Here is a 24645-nt window from a genome sequence, read left to right as displayed (position 1 = left end):
AGAATGTATTACACAAGATTTAAAATAGCAAAATATAGGAATGAATAAATTACTCTTTAGGGAGATTCTAGAATGATAGGAAATAACAATGAAACTAGCTCTGGCCACCCTGAATTGGGCAAAAAGAGTTAGTCATTGAAAGGGAATATATAGTTTCAATTAAGTCTTGTCCAAATTTCATATACCTACCAGGACTTAGTACAATGCCCTTCAAACAACAGATATTTATAAATGTTTGCTAAATAGAAATGAAATATGCTTTCAAGTAGTAGCAGGGTGATTTGAGGGCCCCTGAGCAGGTTCCCTTGACCAAAATATCTCCCTCATTAGCTGTTACAGTGTCTTAAATTCTATCATTGGGGTTCATGTCCTCTGGATCTTGAAGGACTTCTGGTCTGTAAGAATCCCTTATTAGAATTCAAATATTCTCATTTTTAGTTAATAGTTAACTGAGGGCAAAGCCCTGAAGGAAAAGAGGAAAATAGATTAGGTTTCTTGTGGGGAAAGTAGTGGGGAACCAACAAAGCTAAATTCACCTATGAAGGTTGACCCAGAATAACAAGTATATACTAATAATAAACTCAAACTTAATTGTGAGTTTAAAAAAAATATCTCCTTGGGACATCAAAGAAGGTCAGAGACTGACTTTTGTAATCAGGGCTGATGCCTGAGATTTGAAAAGAATCTTTTGTTCTTTGCCCTGAGTCCTCCTCTGTTATCTTTCCTCTTCTAGAATGGAAGCTCCTTTAGGGCAGAGATCGGCTATGTCTCTGAGGGGTGGAGATTTCATATAACTTGGTGTAACATGTAATTACTGAGGAATCAGGGGAGGGACTTGTGTTTCAGAACAGGAAAATAAAATTCAAATGCTTTGAAACTGAAAAATTTCAAAGATGTTTCTACTCACCTAGTCACCCATTCTTGCCAGAATGCAAAATAAATCTTTCCTACATTCGAGAAAACAAATCTCCTTGGAACATCCCTCCTTCCTCACAATTTTCAAAAAGACTAATATTAAAGTGTTTTTTATACATTTAGCACTAACTATGCTTGCTTTATTTTACTTTCATTTAGTGTCACTAATTTCTTTGGGTCTCAGGTTACTTCAACATAAACTATATTGATATGACTGCAATAGATTCAAACTTCTCATGTTTTAAAAAGACAAAGGACTTTAGAGAAATTTATTCTGGCAAAACTTTCTGTCTCCTAGGATTATGTGAGCTCCCTATAGATCAGCAAGGCCATCAAAGAGCTTCTTTTGAATATCTTGAATGTCTAGAAGCTCATGTGGACACAAATTCATCACATTTTGAAAAATGGAAATATACAGCTATGCTTAAGAAGCCCACAGCAAGTAGACTCCTTATTTGATATTAAAACCAAAATAAAATACAAGTTAGCTTCAGGATCAAAAAAGCAACCAACATTATTGCTTTTCTTTCTACCCTTACCTACAACTTTGAAGCAAACAAAACTGAATAAGCTCCCAGTTTTGAGGATACATTTTTTTCTGGATAATCATAGAAACAGTTTCAAAGTGAGAAATAGCAACAACAGTAATAACATTTAGATAGCATCTTATGTGCGAGGCTCTGTGCTAAGCTCTTTACAAACAACATTTCATCTGATCTTCATAACTACTCGGAGATTATTATCGTCCCCATTGTAGAGCTGAGAAAACTGAGGCAGACAGCAGTTCATTGACTTGCCTAGAATCACACAGCTAGATAGTTTCTTTTTTTAAAAAATCTAAATAAATTTATTGATGACTTTTGGTTTTATTTCAGCTTCATTTCTGGATGATTTTCTGTCAATCTTGTGACTGAAACCTCCATGATGAACAAAAAAGAAAAACGTAATCTTTTACGTTTTATAAATTCCATTTACAAAAAAATGTAAGCTAATAAGTTTCTGGGTCAGTTAGGTGGCGCAGTGGATAGAGCACCAGCCCTGAAGTCAGGAGGACCTGAATTCAAATTTGACCTTAACACTTCCTAGCTGTGTGACCCTAGGAAAGTCACTTAACTCCAATTGCCTCAGCAAAAAAAAAAAAAAAAAAAAAAAAGTTATTAAAAAAAAAAGTTTTAATCATTTGAAACCAGGTCTTCCTCACTCCGGGCCCAGTGCTCTTATCTATTGTACAACAAAACTGCTTCTAGAAAACGAACAGCATTACAATCTGTTGAATTCTTACCCCTGCAAATTGCTCACAAAAGAAATGTTATTTACCCCATCTGAATCGTAGATCCCAGGAAAGAGGGAATGCAGTAGTCAGCTGCTGCCAGTGTGTAAGGGGGTTGTGCAGCTGAATCATCCCAGTAAATATCCTTCTTCATCTTGGGGAGACTCATATGCATTTCGTCCACAGCCAAAAGAGAGACCTAAGACCAGAGCCACAGTGTCAGACTAGGTCAGGTCCTAGGATCATAGAGTTTGAGTTGGAAGGGACTTTAGGGTGGTCATTTCACAGAGGGAGAAGCAGATGGAGAGAGGTCAAGTTACTTGTCCAAGGTCACGCAGGCTGCCAGGATTTGAATCCAGTTCTTTCTGACCCCAACCCCACACTCTTTCCATGTAGGATGAAGTTCCCACAGACTAGCTCTGCTCCACTGGAGTTGGGACTGTTCTAGTCCCCAGCTGGGCCTGGGATGAGGGTTCCAGGTGACCTTGGAGAAGCTGCTTACCTTCTTAGTGCTGCGTTTTGTGCTAAAGTAGACTAGTCTTGGACCTGGGCTGAAGGACGTGAGTGAGACAATGTGGTTCTCTCTAGGATGTTGGGGATCCTTTAAGGGAAGGCTCATACAAATGGGAGCGCTGAATGGGCTTTACTGGCCCAGGACCTGTGGGGGAAGAGGAAGCTGCTATAGAGTCTTTCTAGGAAGAAGACTTCCCTAGGCCGGGTCTGTGAAGGCCACAGCCCTTCCTCCCAGGTGAGAAGGGAAGGGACTGACCCACGGTCCCAGTGATCAGACATCTTTAAGATCTGGTCACTTGGGGTCCTAGGCCACCATGAGATGGACAGCCATTTATGGGATTGTTGGCCTGTGGGGTGGCCCTGGAGAAAGACTGAAGAATAAACCAGGAACTAGGCCCCGCTTCTCCACTGGAGGAGAGAGTAGGGCTCTGAAGGGCTGGTCAAACTTACAAAGAACACTTGGCGGAGCTAAGTATCCCTGCAACCCAGAGTCAGTCCTGAGGGAGAAAGGCAGGTACTCAGAGAGGGGTAATGAGCCTTGTCAAGTCATACAAGACGCAGGGAGCCAGCTTCCTCCTGCTCACCACATTCACAGGCACAGCTGCAGAGCCTTTAGTAATACTTCATTAATAATATTGATATTAATTAATTAATAATGATATATTGTCAGCAATTTATCACTCTAAATGTTTGTGAATCAGGTGGGAGAGAAAAGCTACTGACCTGTAAATTTCTATCTATACACCAGTTAGTTTCAAAGTCATCGTCATCTTCACCAAATGGGTTGATAAGTTGCTCTGCCACCTGAAATTAAGAACAAAGCCCGAATCAGGCCTGAGGTAATCCCTAAAAAACTAAGAAAAGCATGACACTTCTTTTAGTCCTCATCCTTTTGGGATCTATCATGGCCTAAAGCAAAGTCCAGAAAAGGGTTGTTTCTGCTGCTCCTGGCAGCAATGATCAAATCATCACATTTTTGGAGATTAATATTTTTTTAATTTTGAATTTAACAAATGCCAAATATAATAGGCATTTGCATTTACACAGCTAACATTTATAAAGCACTTTAAGGTTTACAAAGCACTTTAGAAATATTATGTCATTTAAATATTACAGTAACCCTGGGAAGTGGGTGCTCTTTTTCTCCTCATCTTATAGATGAAACACCTGAGGCAGACCCAAGATCACACAGCTAGTAAGTATCCAAGCCTGCATTTGAACTCAGGTCTTCCTGAACTCTTTCCACTGCCTTTTCTAGTCTCTCCTTTTTACTCCTTCTCTTCTCTTTCTCTGTCTCTCTCTCTCTGTCTTTCTCTCTATCTTTCTCTGTCTCTGTGTCTCTGTCTCTGTCTCTCCCTCTCTCTCTCCCTTTTTCTTCACTCTCTCTGTCTCTGTCTTTCTCTCTATCTTTCTCTGTCTCTGTGTCTCTGTCTCTGTCTCTCCCTCCCTCTCTCCTTTTTTCTTCCTCTCTTTCTCTCTGTCTCTCTCAGTGTCTGTCTGTCTTTCATATAAATGCACACATACACACAGAGTAAAACAGAAAAAATGCATGAAACTACAGAGATCTATTGTGTATGAATTGTTTTTCTTCTTAAGTATTTGATGATATCAGTCTATAGATTTCAGTGCTAGTTTGCTGGCCTTTTTTCTGATCTTCCTTTTATTTCTTTTTTCATGCCTTATATTCTCATGGAACATAAACAGATTGGTATTTTGAACTTTCAATTATCATTTTATTGAGGAAAACTTATGCTCATCTAAGAATAAGCCCTAGTCTTACATATTACTTTCCTTCATGCTACATAGTGCAACTATACTTGCTATCTCTACATACAATGCTCCACTTCCACATCCATACCTTTGCAACTGGATTGTCCCCTGTGACTGAAATGTTTTTTCTCCACATCTCCACTTCTTTAAATCTCTCTCTTTCTTCAAGATCCAACTTATGTGGTACTTATTTTAGGAGGTCTTTTTCTTTCTCCCCAGGTACTTATACTGTACCTTATCTTATGAGATTATCTCCCATCTATTTTTTAATGTATCTTATATATACCTGTTTCTGTAGGTGTTGTCTCTCTCTGTGTTGTCTCTTGTACCCACTGTCTCTTTCGTTAGAATTAAGCTCCTTATATATTTTTGGAAGCAATCAGGGTTGTACCTAGATCATGATAAGTAGTGAAAGTCCTTAGAGCTAATTTGTCAGGGCATTTAAAAAAATTTTTTTTATGTCTCCCATGATTAGCACAGTGACAAGATCATAGTAATTGCCTAATTAATGCTTCTTGGCTGATGGATTGGATGAACCATGACATTTAATAAGAAGGATAATAGAATTTAGCACTAAAAATGCCTTCGAGATCAGCCAGTCCAACTTTTTTTTAAAATATAAATCAAAGTGTGAAAAGCTAAATAATAACTAAATGTTTAAATTATAGTTCAGGACATTTGTAATAAAACAACTTTCAAAAGTTATAATTTTGCTTTCTTAATTACAAAAAATGAATGATAGATAATCACTGCTATTTTGGGGATTTATATATAAATATATACTGATACATACATGCATATGCATATACATATGTGTGTGTGTATGTGTGTGTAAAAGAGAGAGAGTCCAAATACTATCTCAGATCCTTACTAGCTGTGAGATCTTGTAAAAGTCATTTAACTTTTCTGTATTTTAATTTCCTCCTCTTTAAAATAAAAAATATGGACTCAGGTTCCTTCCAACTCTGAAGTTGATGATTTTGTGAAATGCATTCATTAAATGCACACAGATGTATACAAGTATGATTTTTTCAACTGGGTTGAGAGTTTTAATCACTGAAAGTAAAGGAAACACTGACATAGCTTTAACTTTGGTGGTCTATTGTAATGGAGGTGCAGTTAGATGGCACAATGGATGGAGTGCCAGGTCTGAAGTCAGGAAGTCAGGAATCTTCCCGAGTTCAAATCTGGCTTCAGACACTTAATAACTGTAACCAAAGGCAAGTCACTTAACCCTGTTTGCCTCCGTTTCCTCATCTGTAAAATGATCTGAAGAAGGAAATGGCAGTGTCTTTTCCCAGAAAATCCCAATTAAGATCATAAAGAGTCAGACACAAATAACTGAACAATAACATTATGATGGCATTTAGTCTTTTGGACGGCTGAGCTTTCAAAATCCAGCTTTAAAAAGGAAATATACAAGCCAGTACAGAAGGAGCTCTATTTTTTCAATATGTGCAACTCCCAGTTTAGAAAGTCCCTCTACATAGGAAGATTACAAGCCCTCTGTGATATAATGAATGAGTCTTAAATAATTGCTTCAGCCAGAGAGAGGTTAAATATTTCCTAAAGCCACAGAGCCAGGAAGCATCAAAGGTGGGAATTGAACTCTGATTTCTTGTTCAACACTTTGTCCCATATTCCCCCACAAGTCTCTCTGGGCTTATCACTACAGTGAATTTCAGATAACTTAATTTTGACATCATCTCAGGTTTCCCCATTACAGGACACCCTTTTAGATGTTCACATAGGAGAAATAATCCAACAGGAGAATCAGACCACTGATATTATGAAGTCAAAACAAACCTACTCTATGTCAATAATTGGGTCGAGCTCTGCCACTGTGGCAATTGTCCAGACATATTTTTAATTTCCCCAAATAAAGAATTAATATTGACTCTGACATTTCTTACCTTCATTCTGTTTTATGTCGTAGCATTTTTATTGTTTGAAAGCATGTCAAATGTAATGTTGTAGGGCAACCTCTACCCATAGTGTATGCTTAAAAACATTTGCTGTGTTATATGGTAATTACTTTTCACTGGGTAGAACAGAAATAAGATGATCATCTATAAATGTTTGGCATCTGATTTAGAGCTTAATTCCTTGCTGCTTATGGAATAGTGGAGCTGTTCCCAGTTCAAAGCTAACCTTTTACATTGAGGTCTTTGGCTATTAAGGCACAAAGACTCAATGTAAGTATATGCTTTAATAATATTATTGTAAACCCAATGGGAATATTCACCTAGTAAATCTTTTAAAATAGACATCAAAGAAGCATCCATTTTCATTTAAGTGCTTACTGTTCATAAGCTACCTTGGGCTATTGTCATATTGTTTTCAGCATGAGCTGCCAGTTTGCTCCCAGTTGCAAAATCCTAATGTCCCTGAATTATTTGTTCATAGGATTTAGAGTTGGAAGGGAGTCTAAGAGATCCTCATTTTAGAGATGAGACAGCTGAAGCCTAGAGAGATTAAATGATTTGCTCAACATTATTCAGATGTAGAGAGGAGTTAAATCTACTTCCTCTAACTCAAACCCAGTGTCCTTTGTAGTATTCCACACTGCTGGAGATAGGAACTGTTTCATGTTGTCTTTATATTTCCAGTCCCTAGCATATAATAGTCCCTTAATAAATGCTTATTGATTATTTTCCTAAAGAATGAACTTCATGGAGCAGCTAGGATAGAACACCAGCCCTCAAGTCAGGAGGACCTGACCTCAAATATGGTCTCAGATATTTAATACTTCCTAGCTGGGTGACCCTGGGCAAGTCACTTAACCCCAATTGCCTCAGCAAAAAAAAAAAAAAAAAAAAAAAAAAAATGAACTTCACATTCATTAATTGATAAATGACAAGAGGATATGAAAGGCTGTTTTTCAATGAAGAAATCAAAACAACACTCTAAATAATTATTGATTAGAGAAATGCAAATTAAGACAACTTGGAGATATCATCTCATACCTTTCAGGTTGGCTAATATAATAAACAGGAAAATGACAAATGTTGCAGAGGTTATAGGAAAATAGGTATGCTAATACACTGTTGGTGAAACTGTAAACTGATCCAATCATTTTGGAGAGCAATCTCCAAATTCCAAAGAGTCATAGAACTGTGAATACCCTTTGATATTCCTAGGTCTGTTTCCCAAGGTAATCAGGGGAAAAAAGAAAAGAACCTATATGTTCTAAAATATTTATAGCAGCTCCTTTTGTAGTATTAAGGAACTGGAAATTGAAAGGATGTCCCTCAGTTGGGGAATGGTTAAACAAATTGTGATACATGGTTGTGATAGAATACTTCTGTACTCTGTATTCTATTACGGTAAGAAATGATGAACCAGTTGATGTTAGAAAAACATGGAAAAATTTGCATAAAATAATAAAGATTTGAAATAAGCAATACCATGAGAATGTTGTATGTCGTTACTACATACTGTTTGAAAATACTGTCTGAAAAATAACTGAATAATTAAGTTATTCTGAGTATTATAAATGCTCAAAATAACTGTAGAGGTGCTAGGAAGGAAGAAGCTATCCACTTCCAGAGAAAGAATTGATAACTAGAAGAATGCATAGAATGCTTTTACATACATACAAACATACATATGTATATCTTTGTCAAATGATGCAGAGTGAGGATGTAGGGAAGGAGACAGTTCAGAATTTAAAATATAACAAAATTTGAAAAATTAAAGAGAATGAGCTTTTATGGAGTCAGTAAGGGCAGTTTGGTACATGGCACAGCTATAATCTTAGTTTCTCAGAAATTACAAACCAAACTCAGTGGCCGGGGCTTAAACTGATTACCTTGAGCCATCCTGCATAGAAGAAGAATTGTAAGAGGGTAAAGATTGGAATGTAGAGATCTAAGTCATGTCCCGCATAGCCTTTGGTGGGATCCAAAAATTGACGTCCAATCAAGCATGCGAAGAAGAAGGTATAGACAGCAAGAGTGACAACCTGCAATAAAGAGAAATCTCAGTGAGGGATAGAGCCAGGAGGGGGATATGGAAGCCCAAATAAGGTTTGTAAGCAATTCTCTACCTGGGTGTAGACGAGTGGAATTCCAACCCAGTCGTAGCCAAACAAGAGACTGCACCAGGATCGATACCGATTCATCTCCTAATTCAGAAACATACAGCTTTTGTGACTTGTTGAGATGACAGTGGGAAGGGTGGCAGTAGGGGTGCTAAAAATGGATGTGGGATGAACATAAACCAGGATTAAGAATGAAGACATGGCACTTACAAGCTAGATCTATATATATATATAACATATATAATATGTACATATATAAATATATATCCAATAAATTATATATATATATATCACATATATGATATATAATATATATGTATATTTTATATATATAATATATATAATTCATTAGATAAGTTTTCTTATAGAGTATATTAGGGGCTTCTAATAGCTAGCAAAAGGAATTTTTAAAATGCTTTGAGTCAGGCAATGCCATTGAAATAAAACATCACCTCCCAAGCTGATGGATTTGTAGGGCGTGACTAAATCTAATCTAAATAGGTAATTTTCAAGAAAAAACAGAGGTTCATGATTTTGTAGTTATGTCATCATCATTATCATAATTATGAATGCATAGAGTTTTAATATTTGTAAAGCATGTTACAAGTGTTATCTCATTGGAACCTCAAAGCAATCCTGAGGAGGCAAGCATTACTCAGAGGTATTTTACAGATGAGGAAACTGAGGTAAGAGAGCTCAACCCATGGTCATCAAAGTGAGTCTTGGAGTTAGGATCTGAACATAGGTCTCATCTGCTTCCAAGATCAATATTCTTTCTACCATAACATGCTGCCTTTCTCATATCATCTTTTATCCTTCATCAGTGTGGCAATATGTCTCAGTAGAAAAAGCAATGAATTTGGAGTCAGCGACTTGAATTCAAACTCTGGCTCTGATTCTAGTTGTATGTCTATGAGCAAATCTCTTGAGCTTGAGACTGCTTCTTCATCTGTAAAATGAAGAGAATGACAGTTAAATTAACTGCTTTACAGGGATATTGTAATGAAATTAACAAGTAAATGGGGAGAAAATTAAAAATTTTTAAAAAGGGAGGGGTCAGAGGAGTAAAGGAGCTTTAAATTCTAACTTTATTGCTTCCTTATTGATTAGATGATCAAGGGCTAGTGAATAACCTCCATGGGTTTCAAGTTCCTTGCCTAGAAAATGAGGATTGGGTTATATTATCTCTTAGGTTATTATCAATTTCATATATATGATCCTATAAGTCAAACTATGATTTTAAATGTTGATTAGAGGTCGCAATAGTTTTTTTTGTTTGGGTTTTTTTTTTTTTTTTTTTTACTGGACTTGTTATTTCCAATGGGAAACTCCCTCTACCAAAGCAAACTGACACTGGCTCTGCAACTTACAGTCTTAGAGAGTTGCTATGGGCACGCTAATGACTTGCCCAAAGTCACGCAGCCAGTATGTGTCAGATGTGGAACATAAACTCAGGTCTTCCTTATTCCAAGGCCAGCTCTTAACTGCTTTACCATTCTGCTCTTCTCTGGATGGAAAGATAAGGATTAAAAATTTAAATAAAGTCATTCTAAACATTTCAATAGGGAATTTTAGAAGATTGTAATTTGTTGTTAATTTTTTGGAAGAACTAACTACTTTTCTCCCAACAGAAAGAATGTATTACAGACAAGTAATATCCTCTTTTTTCATATTTGAAAATCATCATTTGATTTCAGTCTAGGTTGAGGACTCATGATCTGGCCCACTACAGTCCCTAATGAACTACTTTGACCTTGTCTATTTTGAGGATTCCCCAATAAAATGTTGTTTTTAAGCATTTTGAAGCAAACTCTAAGTTTTAAACTTGTTCTGGAATTAATCCAGAAGTTGCTTCGACACTTTTAGCCTCACCTAAGTCCAGACTCTTTAAGGGACATTATATTTCCTTGTCATGGAGCAAAATTACCAACCAATGTAATGGAGATGATGATTCTTTCTTCTTGTTCCATAACTTCTCGCTTTTGTCTTTAGCTCATGAAATACTTACAGTCATTAATGATTGTAGATCAACACTGTCTCTGATTCTTCCCTCTTTTCGGGCCTTAGATGCCAGATTTCCAAACCAGATGAATGGAACCCAGTATTTTAGATGGGGAGATTTAAGGTTATCAAATAATTTTCTTTCATCTGCAGTCATAAAACCTGGATAGAAAAGAAAGACATACTTTTTGTTTTCTTTCTTACTGTTTTCCTTTTTGATCTGATTTTTCTTGTGCAGCATGATAATTGTGGAATTATATATAGAAGAATTGCACATGTTTAACATGTATTGGATTACTTGCTGTCTAGAGGAGGGGTTAGGGAAAGGGAGGGAGAAAAAATTTGGAACACAAGGTTTTGCAGGGGTGAGTGTTGAAAACTATCTTTGCTTGTATTTTCAAAATAAAAAGCTATTATTTTTAGAAAGGAAAGATAATGAAGTATGCTACTTTCTATTCATTTTAATGAACTTTTTTTCCCCCAAACTTCTATGTTGGCATATTTAGAACTCCAAAAAGAAGTATAGGATAGGCTTTTAAGAAGTTACACTCTCCTTGGAGAGATTGGATTCTTACAACAGTATGAGCTCGCCTTGATGGCCACTGAGGTCATGTCCAGCTGAAATTCTATGATTTGGTGCTCATAATCAATAGCTCAGAACCTGGTGTCCCTGGTTCATAGTAGAAGCTGTTGACTAATTGGACCTCTTGCTGAAGTCATTTTGTACCACTAAATCTACTCATAAACTTTTAAGATCATGTAGTTGACATAATTTTGCCTTTGAGTTAGAGGCAATATGATGTAGTAAATAGAGACCTGGATAGGAAAATCTGCATTCAAATATGACCTCTGAGCCTGGACAAGTCCCTTAGTTTCTCAGTGTTCTGGGAAACTCTCTAAGTGCATTGTCAGAGGGGATTTCCTCATCTGGAAATTTCCTATATCAAAGAATTCACGGGTCCATGATCCATTCCCATTTTATCCCTGAGATATGATTTCTTCATTACTTTAAGGATCTCTTATTTTGTTGGTGTAGCTATGCCCTTTGTTAACGTAGATTGCATCCCCTCAATGATTTAGCTAACTGTCTCCATGATTCGTGAAAAATTCCTCATCTTGTGGCCAGTCTGGTGATGAACCATTCTGAAGTTAGAGTGACACACAACAGATGTATTCTCCTTCACTGGGCCCATACCCAAAACCCATTTAGTTTGGTAATATTGTTCTTGTTATTCACCACCCATTTTCAATTGTGTTCAACTCTTTGTGCTTACCTTTGACTTTTCTTGGCAGAAATACTGGAGTAGTTCACCATTTCCTTCTCCAGCTCATTTTACAGATGAGGAAACTGAGGCAAACAGGGTTAAATGACTTACTCAGGACCACATAGCTAATGAGTCCAGATTTGATTCAGGTCTACCTGACTCCAGGTCTGGCACTCTACTATCTACTGCATCACCTAGCTGTCCCTTGATAGTACTACCAGAGTATATACTTTGCTAATCTGGGCTTTGAGAAACAAAGGTTGCTTCCATAGTGGTATGAGATAAGATATAAGACATCAGAGTAGGACATTAGTGGACAGGGACATGCAATATCACTTCCAAAAATGACCATTCCCTTAGCTACAGGATGGTCTTAAAACCTAAAACAGCAGTAAGACTTTGGGGTCACCCTGTATAATTTTTGCCAGACTTTTTAGTTAGCTTAGAATAATTTTCTCTCACATCATTTCTTTTTCATATGTATGGGCCAGATGGATCTGGCATGTTATTTGCTAAGGTCTCAAGTAGTTAGTCAATGAGCAAATATCTATTAAGCATCTATTATTAGATGCCAAGTATTGTGCTAACCAGTGGGAATACTGGTTTTAAAAAAATGGCAAAAAAACAGCCCCACCCTCACAGAGCTTACATACTAATAAGGAAGTCGGCATGGAAATAATGATATATATATATGCAAGATTGGAGGCAATCTTAGACACAAGGCACAAGTGTTGAGAAAGACTAGAAAAAGTGTCTTGCAGAAGGCAAAATTTGAGCTAAGACTTGAATAAAACTGCTGTTTCTCCTAGTGCAATATAAGCTTTTTGAGGGCAGGGAACATATCATTTTTTTTCTTTGTAGCTCCAACTGCCTGGGATAGTGCTTGATAGATGATGGGTGTGTTTGTTGATGAACAATGTTTGATTAATTGGTTAATTGATATAGTCCTAGTTTGTGCCCTATTCCTGATGCTTCCATATGACCTAAAATAGAACCAACCATGTGAAGCTAATCAAGCATCAGCCCTTTGAAGTATCTCACTGAGTGCTATTAATTTAAAGCGAATTCATTTCTGTTGTCCTTCCCTCCAGACATGGGGCAATCTTGCCATCAGCCAGGTAATTATTCCATTCCACTCTGAAGCTTTTTATCTGTTCCTAAAGTCATTATGTGAGGCTTTCAGGGTAACTGACTCAGCTCTGGAAAGACACGCCAAGATAGGAACAGCTGGTATAGCTCTCCATGTACCACTGTACCCTTGAGCATCGAGCTCAGGGGTACAGAGAGTACCCTGTGATTCCACTGGAGGCTTCTTGCAAGAATGAGAGTGGCACAAAGCCTTAGCTGGGAAATAAATTTTCTAATTTTTTGGTAGGGGAGATTTAAATAACCTAATATTCCAGGAAGGCCCCCCACCCTACATTAAATTAGCTGCCTTGTCATATTTTTAAAATTTGGGATATTTACCTTCATAACCACTTAACAACTTCTCAGGGTTATAATTTTGGCTGGCTATTATCTGGCCACTGATATCAACAGAAACATTATTTATTTCCCAGAGATTTCAGTATCTAGGCCCTGCATGACTATTACCAAAGGGCATGGGATTAAATTTGAGGTGCCCAAGCAGGATTTGGATGCCCTGCCTGCACTTAGTTATTTACATGTTGTCTCTCCCATTAAAATGGGAGCTCCTTGAGGGCAAGAATTATTTTTTTTTTGCCTTCCTTCCCATCTCCACAGCTTAGTAAACTCATAATAAATGTTTGTTGAATGACTAACCAATGATTGATTTTTTTTTTTCTTTTCTAAATATATTGCCTTTTAAAACATTTTTCTACAGTTTTCCCTTCCACATACCCTTAAGGTGAGTAGTATAGCAGCACTACAGTTTGGAAAATTTGAGTACAATTTTTTTGACCCTCCCTTCATACCAGAGAAGTCTGTTTTTTTTCTTTTTCTTTTAAGGGATATTTACAATACATCATTGTAAAATGTGGGTTAAACTATTTAGTCATAGTCTTTGTATTATCTATATATATATGTATGTCATCTACAACTTCCACAAAACTCCCCCAAAATTCCCATTTAATTTTTATGCCATATATATATATATATATATATATATATATATATATATATATATGCCTTAATGGGGAAAGTTGTGATGTGGAAGAGATAGGATAACTGTACCATACATTCTATCTGGAGTTGTAACTAAGGATTATTTAACAAGCACAAAAGCCAGTTGTTTTGGGGGGAGTGGGGAATTGGAAATAGGAGGAATGGTGGAGGTATAGATCCCTGAAGAGCTGGCCTGTTAGGTGGAAGGAGAAGAACAGGCCCCAGAAGACATACCACAGTGACAAGGCATATTTATATGTGCATAAGGTATCCTCAGTGCATGTCTGAGGATACAAGCCTGGGGCCAGACAAAGATTTGGCTATTGCACCATCCATTGAATGCTTGAAGAAGATTGGGGTCAGATTTATCAAGGAAAAGAAGCAAATCTTCCCCTAATATCTGCACCCACCCCTTGTCATTGCCCTAAGGGAGATCCAAAGTCTCCTCACCCAAAATCTGATCCTATCCTGTCCCTCTTTACAGCCCCAAGCATTTAGAAGCATTCTCAAGGGGAAAGACTACAAATTAAATAATCTTAATTCTCCAGGAAATTATAAATTAACTTTCCCCTTGTTTTCCTAAAATTTAAGATATTTACCTTCATAACTAGTTAACAATAACAAAGAGAATAAAACCAATTATTCAATTTTGCCCAAAATGTCAAAAGATAGTATAGTCAAACTCGAGTTTCAGAAGTTTCATTGATCTGGCCAAATTTTGCAAGTTTTGCGAGTTTTTAGATTAATATCTATGTTTCTGTCTTACTAAGTAACTTAGAGAAGCATTTTTTCCATCTGAAAAGTACACAATTCTAAATAAAAATTCATGGTACAACCAGTAATAATCATGGAAAACTTAGATAAGAGCTGTCACTTTAAGAAGTTTCTGGGACTGAAGAGTGAGAACTTGGCTGGGGTCAGAATGGCTGGAATGCTTTGGTGCAAGTCTAAAGCACTTGGCCAGAGAATTTATACTGTAGTGTTTGCAAGCAAACAACCTTGTGCTAAGTAATCCTAACCAGAGGGAGCCTGATGCCATGGGAAGAACAGCAGACCAGGACTCAGAGGAGTCAGCTCTATTCTTGATGACCTGGATCACTTTGGACAAATCACTTAACATTTTTGGAGCCCAAAGCCCTCAACATGATTATGAGTAACATAGATCGGAGGATAGCTGACATGTTAGATGATAAGCAGGGGTCCTCAAACTATGGCCGCGGACCAGATGCAGCAGCTGAGGACAATTATCCCCTCACCCAGGGCTATGAAGTTTCTTTATTTAAAGGCCCACAAAATAAAGTTTTTGTTTTTACTATAGTCGGGCCCTCCAACAGTCTGAGGGACAGTGAACCCCTATTTTAAAAATTTGAGGATAGATAGAGTCATCATCTGTAGATAGAGTCATCATCAAAACAGATCTTTCCCCCATATGTATTTTATTTTATTTTGTACATGTTTATTAACTTTTTCAATAAAAATAAAAAGGAAATATCATCTTGTATTGCATTAAGATTATGGATTGAGAGTAATGGGATCACAGACTCCATCTATTTCAACCTCCTGACTATATAGTTGAGAAAATTAAAATCTAGAGAAAAAAAATTACCTGCCGAAGGTCACAACAGGTCAGAAGGGTATCATCAAGATTTAAGTCCAGGTTTTCTGACTCCAAATCCACCACTCTTTCCATTATACAACCTTCCAAAAGACTCATAGTTTTTATTACCAAGAGGTGATATTGGGAAGCTAGGTGATTCAGTGGATTGAGTGCTGGGCCTGGAGTTGGGAAAACTCATCTTCATGTGTTCAAATATGGCCTCAAACACTTACTAACTGTGTAACCCTTGGCAGGTCATGTAACAATTTGCCTCAGTTTCCCCATTTGAAAAAATGAGATCGAGAAGGAAATGGTAAACTATTCTAGTATCTTTACCAAGAAAATCCCAAATGGGGTCACAAAGAGTAGGACAAGAATGAAAAACAAGTTGACAAATCCCACTGCATTATTCAACAGTGGGTGCCACATTTCAGGAAGGACATTGATAAACAGGAAAGCATCCACAAGAAGGCTGCAAGGATGATGAAGGGCCTTTGAGCTCGTGTCCTATGAGAAATTATTCAAGCTAGGGATGTTTAATACAGAGAAGACTCAGGTGAGACATGATGACTGTCTAGACAGAGGGTGGGGAGTGAAGTCAAAAAGACTCCTCTTTATGAGTTCAAATCTGGACTCAGACATTTTCTAGCTGTGTGATCCTAAATACCTCACTTAGTCCTGTTTGCCTCAGTTTGCTCATCTGTAAAATAAACTAGAGAAGGAAATGGCAGACCCAAAGGTGGTCACAAAGAGTCAGACATGCCTGGAGCAACTGAACAACAAAACAACACGTGGAAGAGGGAGCGGCCTTGTTTTGCTTAGTCTTAAGAGCATAACCAGGAGCAATGGGTAGAAGAAGCAAAGAAACAGATTTAGGCTTGATTTAGAAATTTCTCAGATTAGATCTGTCCAAAAATGCATTGTGTTATCTCAGTAGGTAATGGGTTCCTCCTCATGGAAAGTCTTCAAGCAGAGGCTGAATGATTGCCTACCCTGTGTTGTAATGAAGATTGAGAAAATGGTCACTGAGTCTCCTTTTAATGCTAAAATTCTATGATTTTGTGATTTTTAAATAATCAGTAATTGAGTAAACATTAAGTAAAGTGCCAGATATGGCTTTAGGTTCTGGGAATACAAGTATAAAGAATTAAATAATCTCTACTTTCAATGAACTCACTTTATAGTAGAGAAGGTAGGAAATACTAGGTATTTGAGCAGTTTTAACCAGTGTATAAGTGCCCAGCCTTTAAAATAATTGAACATAAAATTGCATATTATATATACATATGTATATATATATACACACACACATATATACACACATATGTATACACATAAATAAATACACACTAGAGATTAAACTAAAAAGTTTTACTTACTACATGAATCCACAACATAGCTAGGTCTTCATGTTTATCACAAATATCATGCACATTTATCTTGTTATCTCCCAGACTAATGTTATTTATGTGATAATTTAGAGCTTGGAGTATCTCACATTATTACAAACCAATGACCTCTCTCACTTAGCATTATGTCTTTGGCCAGTTCCTTCATAGTACAAGATTATTCTTGTTTTCTTTATCCTTCATGCCAGACTTTCTCATCATATATGACTTCTCTAGGTAACAATATACCTTGAGACAAGAGATAGTGCTATTGGAGGAGGGTGGGCAGGTTCTTTGGGATTCTAGTTAGAATCTATCATATATTTCTCAATGATAAAATTTTTGCAGAAGAGATATAGATTGTCCTTGTCTCCTGTCCCCATCCCAAAGCCTTATTGAAACCCCTGTATCCCTTTTCTCATATTACTTATCAGTTCTCTCTGCCCACTATTGTGTCAGCAGCTGTGTCCCATATCTGAGAATCAGCCATGATATTTTACCCCATCCCTGAACTTCCTGTTCTACCCAGAGCCCTTGGCATAGAACTAGGACCAGTCTGGAGAGTCAAGGAGGCATGGGCCAAGTGGGAAAGCCAACATATGGGACACGAGTCTCTTTGAGCAGCCTCAGACCTCAGCTCCCTAGATGAGTCAGCTATCCTTACAGCTAGGTAAGGTAAGTGGTCCCACTATGAGTAGTAAATTCAGGGAGGTAGAAAGCCATTCCACCCTAAAAACAACAAAAATAACAAGACATTTTCCTGGGAAGTCATTTCTTCTCCCATTCTTTCTTCTCATGATGCTCAAAATTTCCTCCATATCATATAAAATTTTTCATTCCATAATAAGAATTGTCTTAGAATGTAAGTGTCATTGGATATCACTTGAGCAGGTAAGATTTTAATTGAAATGCATTAATAGGGCAAATAACATTGATTATCAATTAAGGAAGAAACAAAGAGAAAAACATTAAGAGCCTTGTTAGTGGAGGAGTTGATGGAAAACAGAAAGAGGGTTGTGTAAATAAAACTTCATTTATTTGATAATTTTGTCTATGGTCTATATCTATGCCTAGAACTATTTCAAGGACACAATAAAGCATTTAATTATCAGTCATGATTTCATCTTTCCATGTAATAATAATAAAAATGAATGTAGCAGAATCTACTAACTTCCTCTGCTTGTCCTATTTCCTTTGATTCGAGATGGCACAAATCTAGCATAAGTCTGACAAAAGTCTGGCTCACTAAAGCAAGTTTTTGTATGTGTGTTCCTAAGTTTGGTTCTGTACCCTTGGCTATTTTCATGGGTTTCAGGTGGAAAAAAAGATATTTATCTATTCTCCACCTGGGTTTTCTTTCAAAATGACCTTGATTGATTTAGGTAACCCAGGTAATTTTAAAAATTCTAAGTTGCTGAGTGGTTGTTCATCTGCTTTGGTAGAGGGAATTTTCTCACTAGTATAATAATAGTAATTATTATTATGATTAGTTATATAATACTTGAAAGTTTACAGAGCATTTTACAAATATCTTATTTTATCCTTACAACAATCTTGGGAGGTGTTATTATTATCCCAATTTACATATGAGGAAAATGGGGCAGAAAGAGATTTTTTTAAAAAGTGATTTGGTCAAGGTCACACAGCTAGTCAGATTTGAACTTGGGTCTATCTATCCAGATTCCAAGTCCTTAAGCTGTCTCATAGGATTTACCTATGCCAAAGAAATCACAGGTCTTGTTTTGAAAAAATAGTTATTAATCTAATAAATAATCATGACTGATTCCAGGTTTTATCTTCTGTTCATTATATACCTATGAACTTTTCCAAGAAAGTACAAGATTTGGGAGAATCCATTTCCATGATTCAAATCCAGCCATTCACATTCCATCTAATTGTCCACACAACATGATTTTACAGTTTTCCCCCAAGATACTTTAATCTGATTCAGGTTGTACTCAAATGCTGTTGCTCTACCCTAGAACACTGAGAGCTTAAGAAACTTGCCCTGAGTCACAAAGTTAATATGTGTCGGAGCTAGAACATGAACTCAGTTTTCTTGACTCTGAGGCCCAATTCTCTGTCACTAAACCATGAAGTCATTAATAACACTATTAAGTAATGTAGTCAAGATAAATCACTGGACAACCAAGTTGACCCATTACTAACTGCTTTTTTGGTTCTGATAACTCAACCAGTTTCAAATTCACCTAAATATAGACTATTTCTCTCAAAGAAGACCCAGATTGCTATGAGCCCCCATAGAGTTTCAGCAAAAAAATTGAAATGCTGGTTTGGAAACAATGGCCTGACCCATCTATTGTATACAGAACCCTCATGATATTCATAATCTAGGAAAATAAATTCTTCTATTGATCATGACTCAAAATGTATATTTCCAAGAGAATAATGTTTTTAAATGAATAAACTAAAATACATGTTATTATAAAAATAACCAAATATATTGAAATAAAGATGCAATTTTTTTTCCTTATCCAACTTCATGGAGTTCTTGATATCTATCCATGGTGTCTATTCATCTTACCCCAGGTTAAGAACTGCTATAGAGACACCTAAATGCCACATATTATTAGAAAGATCAAACATAGAAAAGAATTTAAAAAGAAGCGGTCTCTAGGTTTTCATCAGAGGTGGGAAGGACTTCAAAAGGAAGAGAAATAAACTCGCAATACCTGCTTCTACCACATGGTCTATTGTTGGAAATCTTTTAAACACAGCCGTGCTCACTGAGCGGAAGATGAGCAAGGAAGTTAAATTGACATAGCGCATGAGTGTTCTTCTGAGTAAACGCCCATATTCATCTCTTCCATGAACGCTGCTGGAAATCAGGAACATCAGTCTGTCTGGCCATGGCAGATTGACAAACTGGTTCCACCACCGGTTCACCACCAGAGTTACATAAAACCCTAAAGAATAAGAGAGTTAAAATGATTTTTATTTCCTTAAAAATATAATTTACATGGATGCATTTTAGTGGAATTTGGCCCTTTTGGGGTAGAGAGATGTTACCCCACACCTTTATAATATTGCCCTATAGGAAATGTGAAATATATATTATGGCTGGTATCATGTGGAACCTGGTAAGTGGATATTAGACTTGAAATAATGACTGCAAAACAGACAGTTAGTGAACAGAAGGCCTTGAGATTAATACCTCAAACTTGTCCGATGTTAATTTAGCAAAAGCATCTTTGAAGGCGAAATTCTTATGCATGATGGTAACTTCTTATTGCAAGCAGTTGCTTTTTGGACATGCCCCTCAGCTTGGTAACACTTCCATGCACAGTCATCTGTGTCATCCTAATGGAGACAGCTGGGTGGCTTCATTCTGCATGTAACCTATACTTACCAAGCACAAAGGTTACTGGAATTTGTTCAGCATATCTGTCACAGTAAATTGATAATTTTTCAAAGTAACGTTTTTGGGCTCCTGTAAGTAACAATCTGGAGCAAAAATAAAATGCACATCCCTTTATGATATTGTACTTTTGCACCTGCTCTGCATGTGATATTAAGTGCAAACAACTAAGCAAAAGAAAAATAATTTTTTGGCAGCAACCAGGAGCAAAGAAAGGAAATGTATCTGAGCTGACAAGTGGGTCTTTAAACATTGTAATTGCTTAATATTTCAAGCAGTAAAATTGTTACATTTATAAAAGATTACTGATTGTTAAATATAGGGTTTTAATAAACCCTTGATTAAAAAAAACCCAAAACCTTCTGTTTTGATTACTTTTTTAATGGCTCCAACTAATAAAGGTTGATGTATTAACTTTAAAATCAGGCAATTCTTTCTCAGTTCACTAGGGATACTTGTACATGAATGAAATGGTTTATACCTATTAAAGTGAATTCGGAATTATTTATTCTAAAGTTAAATTTTATTTTGGATATCTCCAAAAAGCAGATAAAAAATTAGGAAAAAACTGGTATTTTTAGATGCATGAAGATCAATTGAAAATGATATACTGTAGCTTCGATCCAATTTAGAGTGTTATTTTTCTGAGCATATTCTCTCTTAATTCTCTTAATTTAGCTTAATTGTTAAACCAACATTTATGTAAATGCTCATTAGTGCTATTCCCATATGGGGACAGAATGTAGGTTTCATTCTGAAAGAAAATTGAATTCTAGAAAGATTTATTTGTGAACATATTTTAGCCTCCCCTTTTAAAGTATAAGCTCCTTAGGGGTAGCTAGTTAGTTGTAATGGATGGAGCACCAGCCCTGAAGTTGGGAGGACCTGAGTTCAAATTTGACCCCAAGACACAACACTTCCTGGTTGTGTGACCCATGGTAAGTCACTTAACCCCAATTGCCTCAGTATAAACAAAGTATAAGCTCCTTGAAGTGGGAGCTGGGTCCCATTCATTTTTGTGCTTTTCTTAGTAACCTTAGTAGATACTGCTTTGCCCATAGCAGATATATAGTAAAATTTGAAATAACTTTAATCGGTTTAACATAGATTATAAAATAAACACCAATATATACAAAGGGTAATCTACAGAAGTCAAGCTACATTAATGAAGAAAAATTCACAAGAGGACATAATTAAGAAGCTGTAAAGATTCAGTTTAAGATAATGGAAATCTGTAAACTGGGCAAAGGATACAGGAACCACTTTGGAGGACCAGAGGAAAAGAGGCAATAATTAGTGGCCAATAAGCGAACTGAGAAATGAGGTCATAAAAAGAAGAGAGAACTGGGAAGTTTGACCTCAGATAAAGAAGAACTTTGAGATATATAGACTGTTTTTACAAAGTCATTCAGAAAGACTAATCACTTAAGCCAAAGATTATAATCAGATTGATTCTGTGCTACTTTGGCTTATTTATGTATGGAAAGAGCCAAAGATGGTTTAGAAATGGTTTGTCAATGTATCTATCTATCTATCTATCTATCTATCATCTATCATTCCATCAATCATCTATCTATCCAGCCATCCATTCATTTATGTGTAGTTTAGCATAGGACTGAATGACAGAGATTCAAAAAATATAACTGAAAAGGTCTTCAGAGTCTATCTAGTCCTGTCTGAATTAAGGGAAAAAAAAAGATCAAATCTATAAAGTATGATTTTGTTTACAAATCGTTCTTTTGCCAAGTATAGTTATTTGCTCATTTTAGGTAATTTTTTAATAATTTTTTTAAGCTAGGGTCTTAGTAATGAGTAAATAAGAACTTGCTTAATACTTTGTACAGCTTTTGAATTATCAAATCTGAAGACATATTCAGACAGCATTTTCAAGCTTTCTCACTTACTATGTAATTTTGAGTAAGTTATTTCATACATTTTACCTGTTTTCTCACTTATAAAATGAATGAGGTTGGATAGGAAGAGCTCTAAATTCCTTTCCAACTCTAAAATTTCATGATTTGATGACTCCAAAAATTTAAACAGAATACTAAATCATGAATTTTCTAATTTTTCTTTGCTGTTGTAGACATTAGCTATCTTTAGAAAGAACATATTTATATACAAATATTGGGGAGGCTGGATAACCTCAGTGGACAGAGTATCAAGTAGGAAAATCAGGAAGACCTGAATCCAAATTTGACCTCAACTAGTTAACTAGCAGTGTCATTCTGGGCAAGTCACACTTAATCTCCATTTGCCTCAGTTCTTTCATCTCTAAAACGGGAATAATAATAGTACTTACCTCCAAGGATTGTTGTGAGGATCAAAGAAAATAATATGGGTAAAGCACTTAGCACAGTGCCTGGTACATAGTAAGCATTGTATAAATATTAGCTATAATTGTTTAATATAATTCTCTGGGATGTGTTAAGTATTGGAGTTAAGCCCCCTTTGGGAGCAAAAGCTGTTTTAAGCTTTTAAAAGGAATGTCATTATCATTAACACCAGCAGCAAATTCATGTTAATGAAAACAAATCAGTATGACAATTCTTCTGGACTGGTTTCTTGTTTTTTCAGCATTCTGAAAGTTCAGTTTATGACACACACAAATCATCAAAATACTATTTTGTAAAATATGATGTAAAAAAGTTGCAAATTTTAAGAAACCTTTTCCTCTAAAATATAAATCACATTTTGTCAGATATACATGTGGTAAAATGTCTCCTCCTATCTTTGACCGAAAATATTAGCTAAAAGTTAAATCTACATGTCTTTCTGAGTAGAGAGCCCTTGGTGATTCTAAAGAGAATTCCATTAAATAAGAATTTGTCTATCTGCATAGAGAGAAAGAATGAAGAACAGACTGTAAAGCAATGAAAACATGGAATCATAGAATGTCATTTCTGAAAGAAATCTTATTGGCCACCTACGACAATCCACATCTGAAAAATAATCCCTTATATCATATAGCTGGTAAGTGGCCATGTAGCCTTAGCTTGAAGTCTCTAATAAGAGCAAATCCATTACTTTCCAAGGTAGCCCATTGCACTCTTGGACACCTCTAATTGCTTGGAAGTTTTTCCTTAAATTTGTCTCTTTGCAACTTTTACCTATTGGTCCAATTTCTTTCCTTTAGAGACAAGGAAAACCAGGCTAATCCTTTACATTGGCCTTTCAAATATTTGAAGATAGTTATTATATCCCCCTGGGTCTTCTCCAAGCAAACATATCCTTTTCTTTCAAGAGATCTTGATAGGACATGAACTGAAGACCTTTCACCGCCTTGTATTTTCAAGACATAGCCCTCATAAACCATGAACTGTATTATTTTATTTCTCTATTAAGAAATGTATAACAAACCAATACTAACCTCTTGAATACATATCTCCACAGTAGTTTGATTGAAAACAAGCAAAGCTCCTTTTAAAAAACGGTTACATTTCAGCCAGACTCTATTTTTCAGCAATAGGTAGGGCACTTGACTATTTAATGTTTTTGGAAAGCTGCATCTGTTGTGAACTTAAAGATTACTTGCCTGGATAAGGATTTCAGTCTTAAGCCTCTTGCTACTGAACAAAGAATGCTATCATTCGGTTACATTTTTGAATATGGTAAAGACTTAAAATTATCAACTAATTATCCAGCCGATAATAGAACTATCTGGACATGATGGTTAGCATATACTTAACATTCTAAACAGTGTTAGGGATCAGTTCAAATAACTTGACTGGAGGAAGAGAGGATATAAAAAGAACACATGCAAAAAGGCAAGTCATATATACATATATATATATATATATATAAAGCAAAATCAATCAGCAGCCAAAGGGCTCCAATTATTGAGACTCTATACCTTTGTATCATAGTGAATTACTGTATAAGGAAGCATGCAAAAATGTCTTTAAAGTACCTGTACATCATACTTATTGCCGTGTAAAGAATAGCAAAGGCAATAAATTCCCTGTAAAGCAGTTTGTAGATGCTGCCTCTCCACTTGAGGAGTAATCTATGAAATCCAAAAAAAGTAGCATTTGCTACCTTACTGGAATAAGTGACAGTCATCTTCTGATTAATGAGTTTCTGGAAAAGCAAAAAGAAAAAAACACTAGTTACAAAAAATGTGGCAGCTAAGGCATTTGTTTTATCTTAAGGGAAATCCAAGCCATTAGGCAAACATTCTTGATCCATGAGATATGAAGATTAAGGAATGCTCAGATAAATGTTATCATTTCAACAGAATTCTTAAATGTTTTTTAAAATGATAAATTTAGTGAGCATCAATATGCAAACATTTAAAACCCAACAAGAAAACAGAGAAGTAGCAAAGTAAAGTCAATGGAGCATTGGGCTTGGAATCAGGAAGGCTTGGATTTGAATCTTG

The 24645-nt window shown here is 36.1% G+C and overlaps 1 protein-coding gene across 1 annotated transcript in view; it reads right to left on the bottom strand.

Annotated features, from left to right (window-relative positions):
* The window catches only part of BEST3 (bestrophin 3), a 49603-nt gene extending 25259 nt beyond the window's left edge, over positions 1–24344 (bottom strand). Inside the window, exons 1-8 of the mRNA XM_031940677.1 lie at positions 24175–24344; positions 20256–20350; positions 19579–19812; positions 10519–10673; positions 8517–8594; positions 8280–8432; positions 3422–3502; positions 2233–2384 (exon numbers count right to left, since the gene is read on the bottom strand). Coding sequence (XP_031796537.1) covers positions 2233–2384; positions 3422–3502; positions 8280–8432; positions 8517–8594; positions 10519–10673; positions 19579–19812; positions 20256–20350; positions 24175–24326 — 1100 coding nt within the window. The 5' untranslated portion in view covers positions 24327–24344. The remainder of the gene's footprint in view (positions 1–2232; positions 2385–3421; positions 3503–8279; positions 8433–8516; positions 8595–10518; positions 10674–19578; positions 19813–20255; positions 20351–24174) is intronic.
* Positions 24345–24645: the final 301 nt, after the last annotated feature.

The sequence above is a fragment of the Sarcophilus harrisii genome, chromosome 5 (genome assembly GCF_902635505.1).
Source record: "Sarcophilus harrisii chromosome 5, mSarHar1.11, whole genome shotgun sequence".
Classification (NCBI taxonomy): Eukaryota; Metazoa; Chordata; class Mammalia; order Dasyuromorphia; family Dasyuridae; genus Sarcophilus; species Sarcophilus harrisii.
The sequence above is the reverse complement of the archived record's forward strand: the minus strand, read 5'-3'. Positions and strand labels throughout refer to the sequence as shown.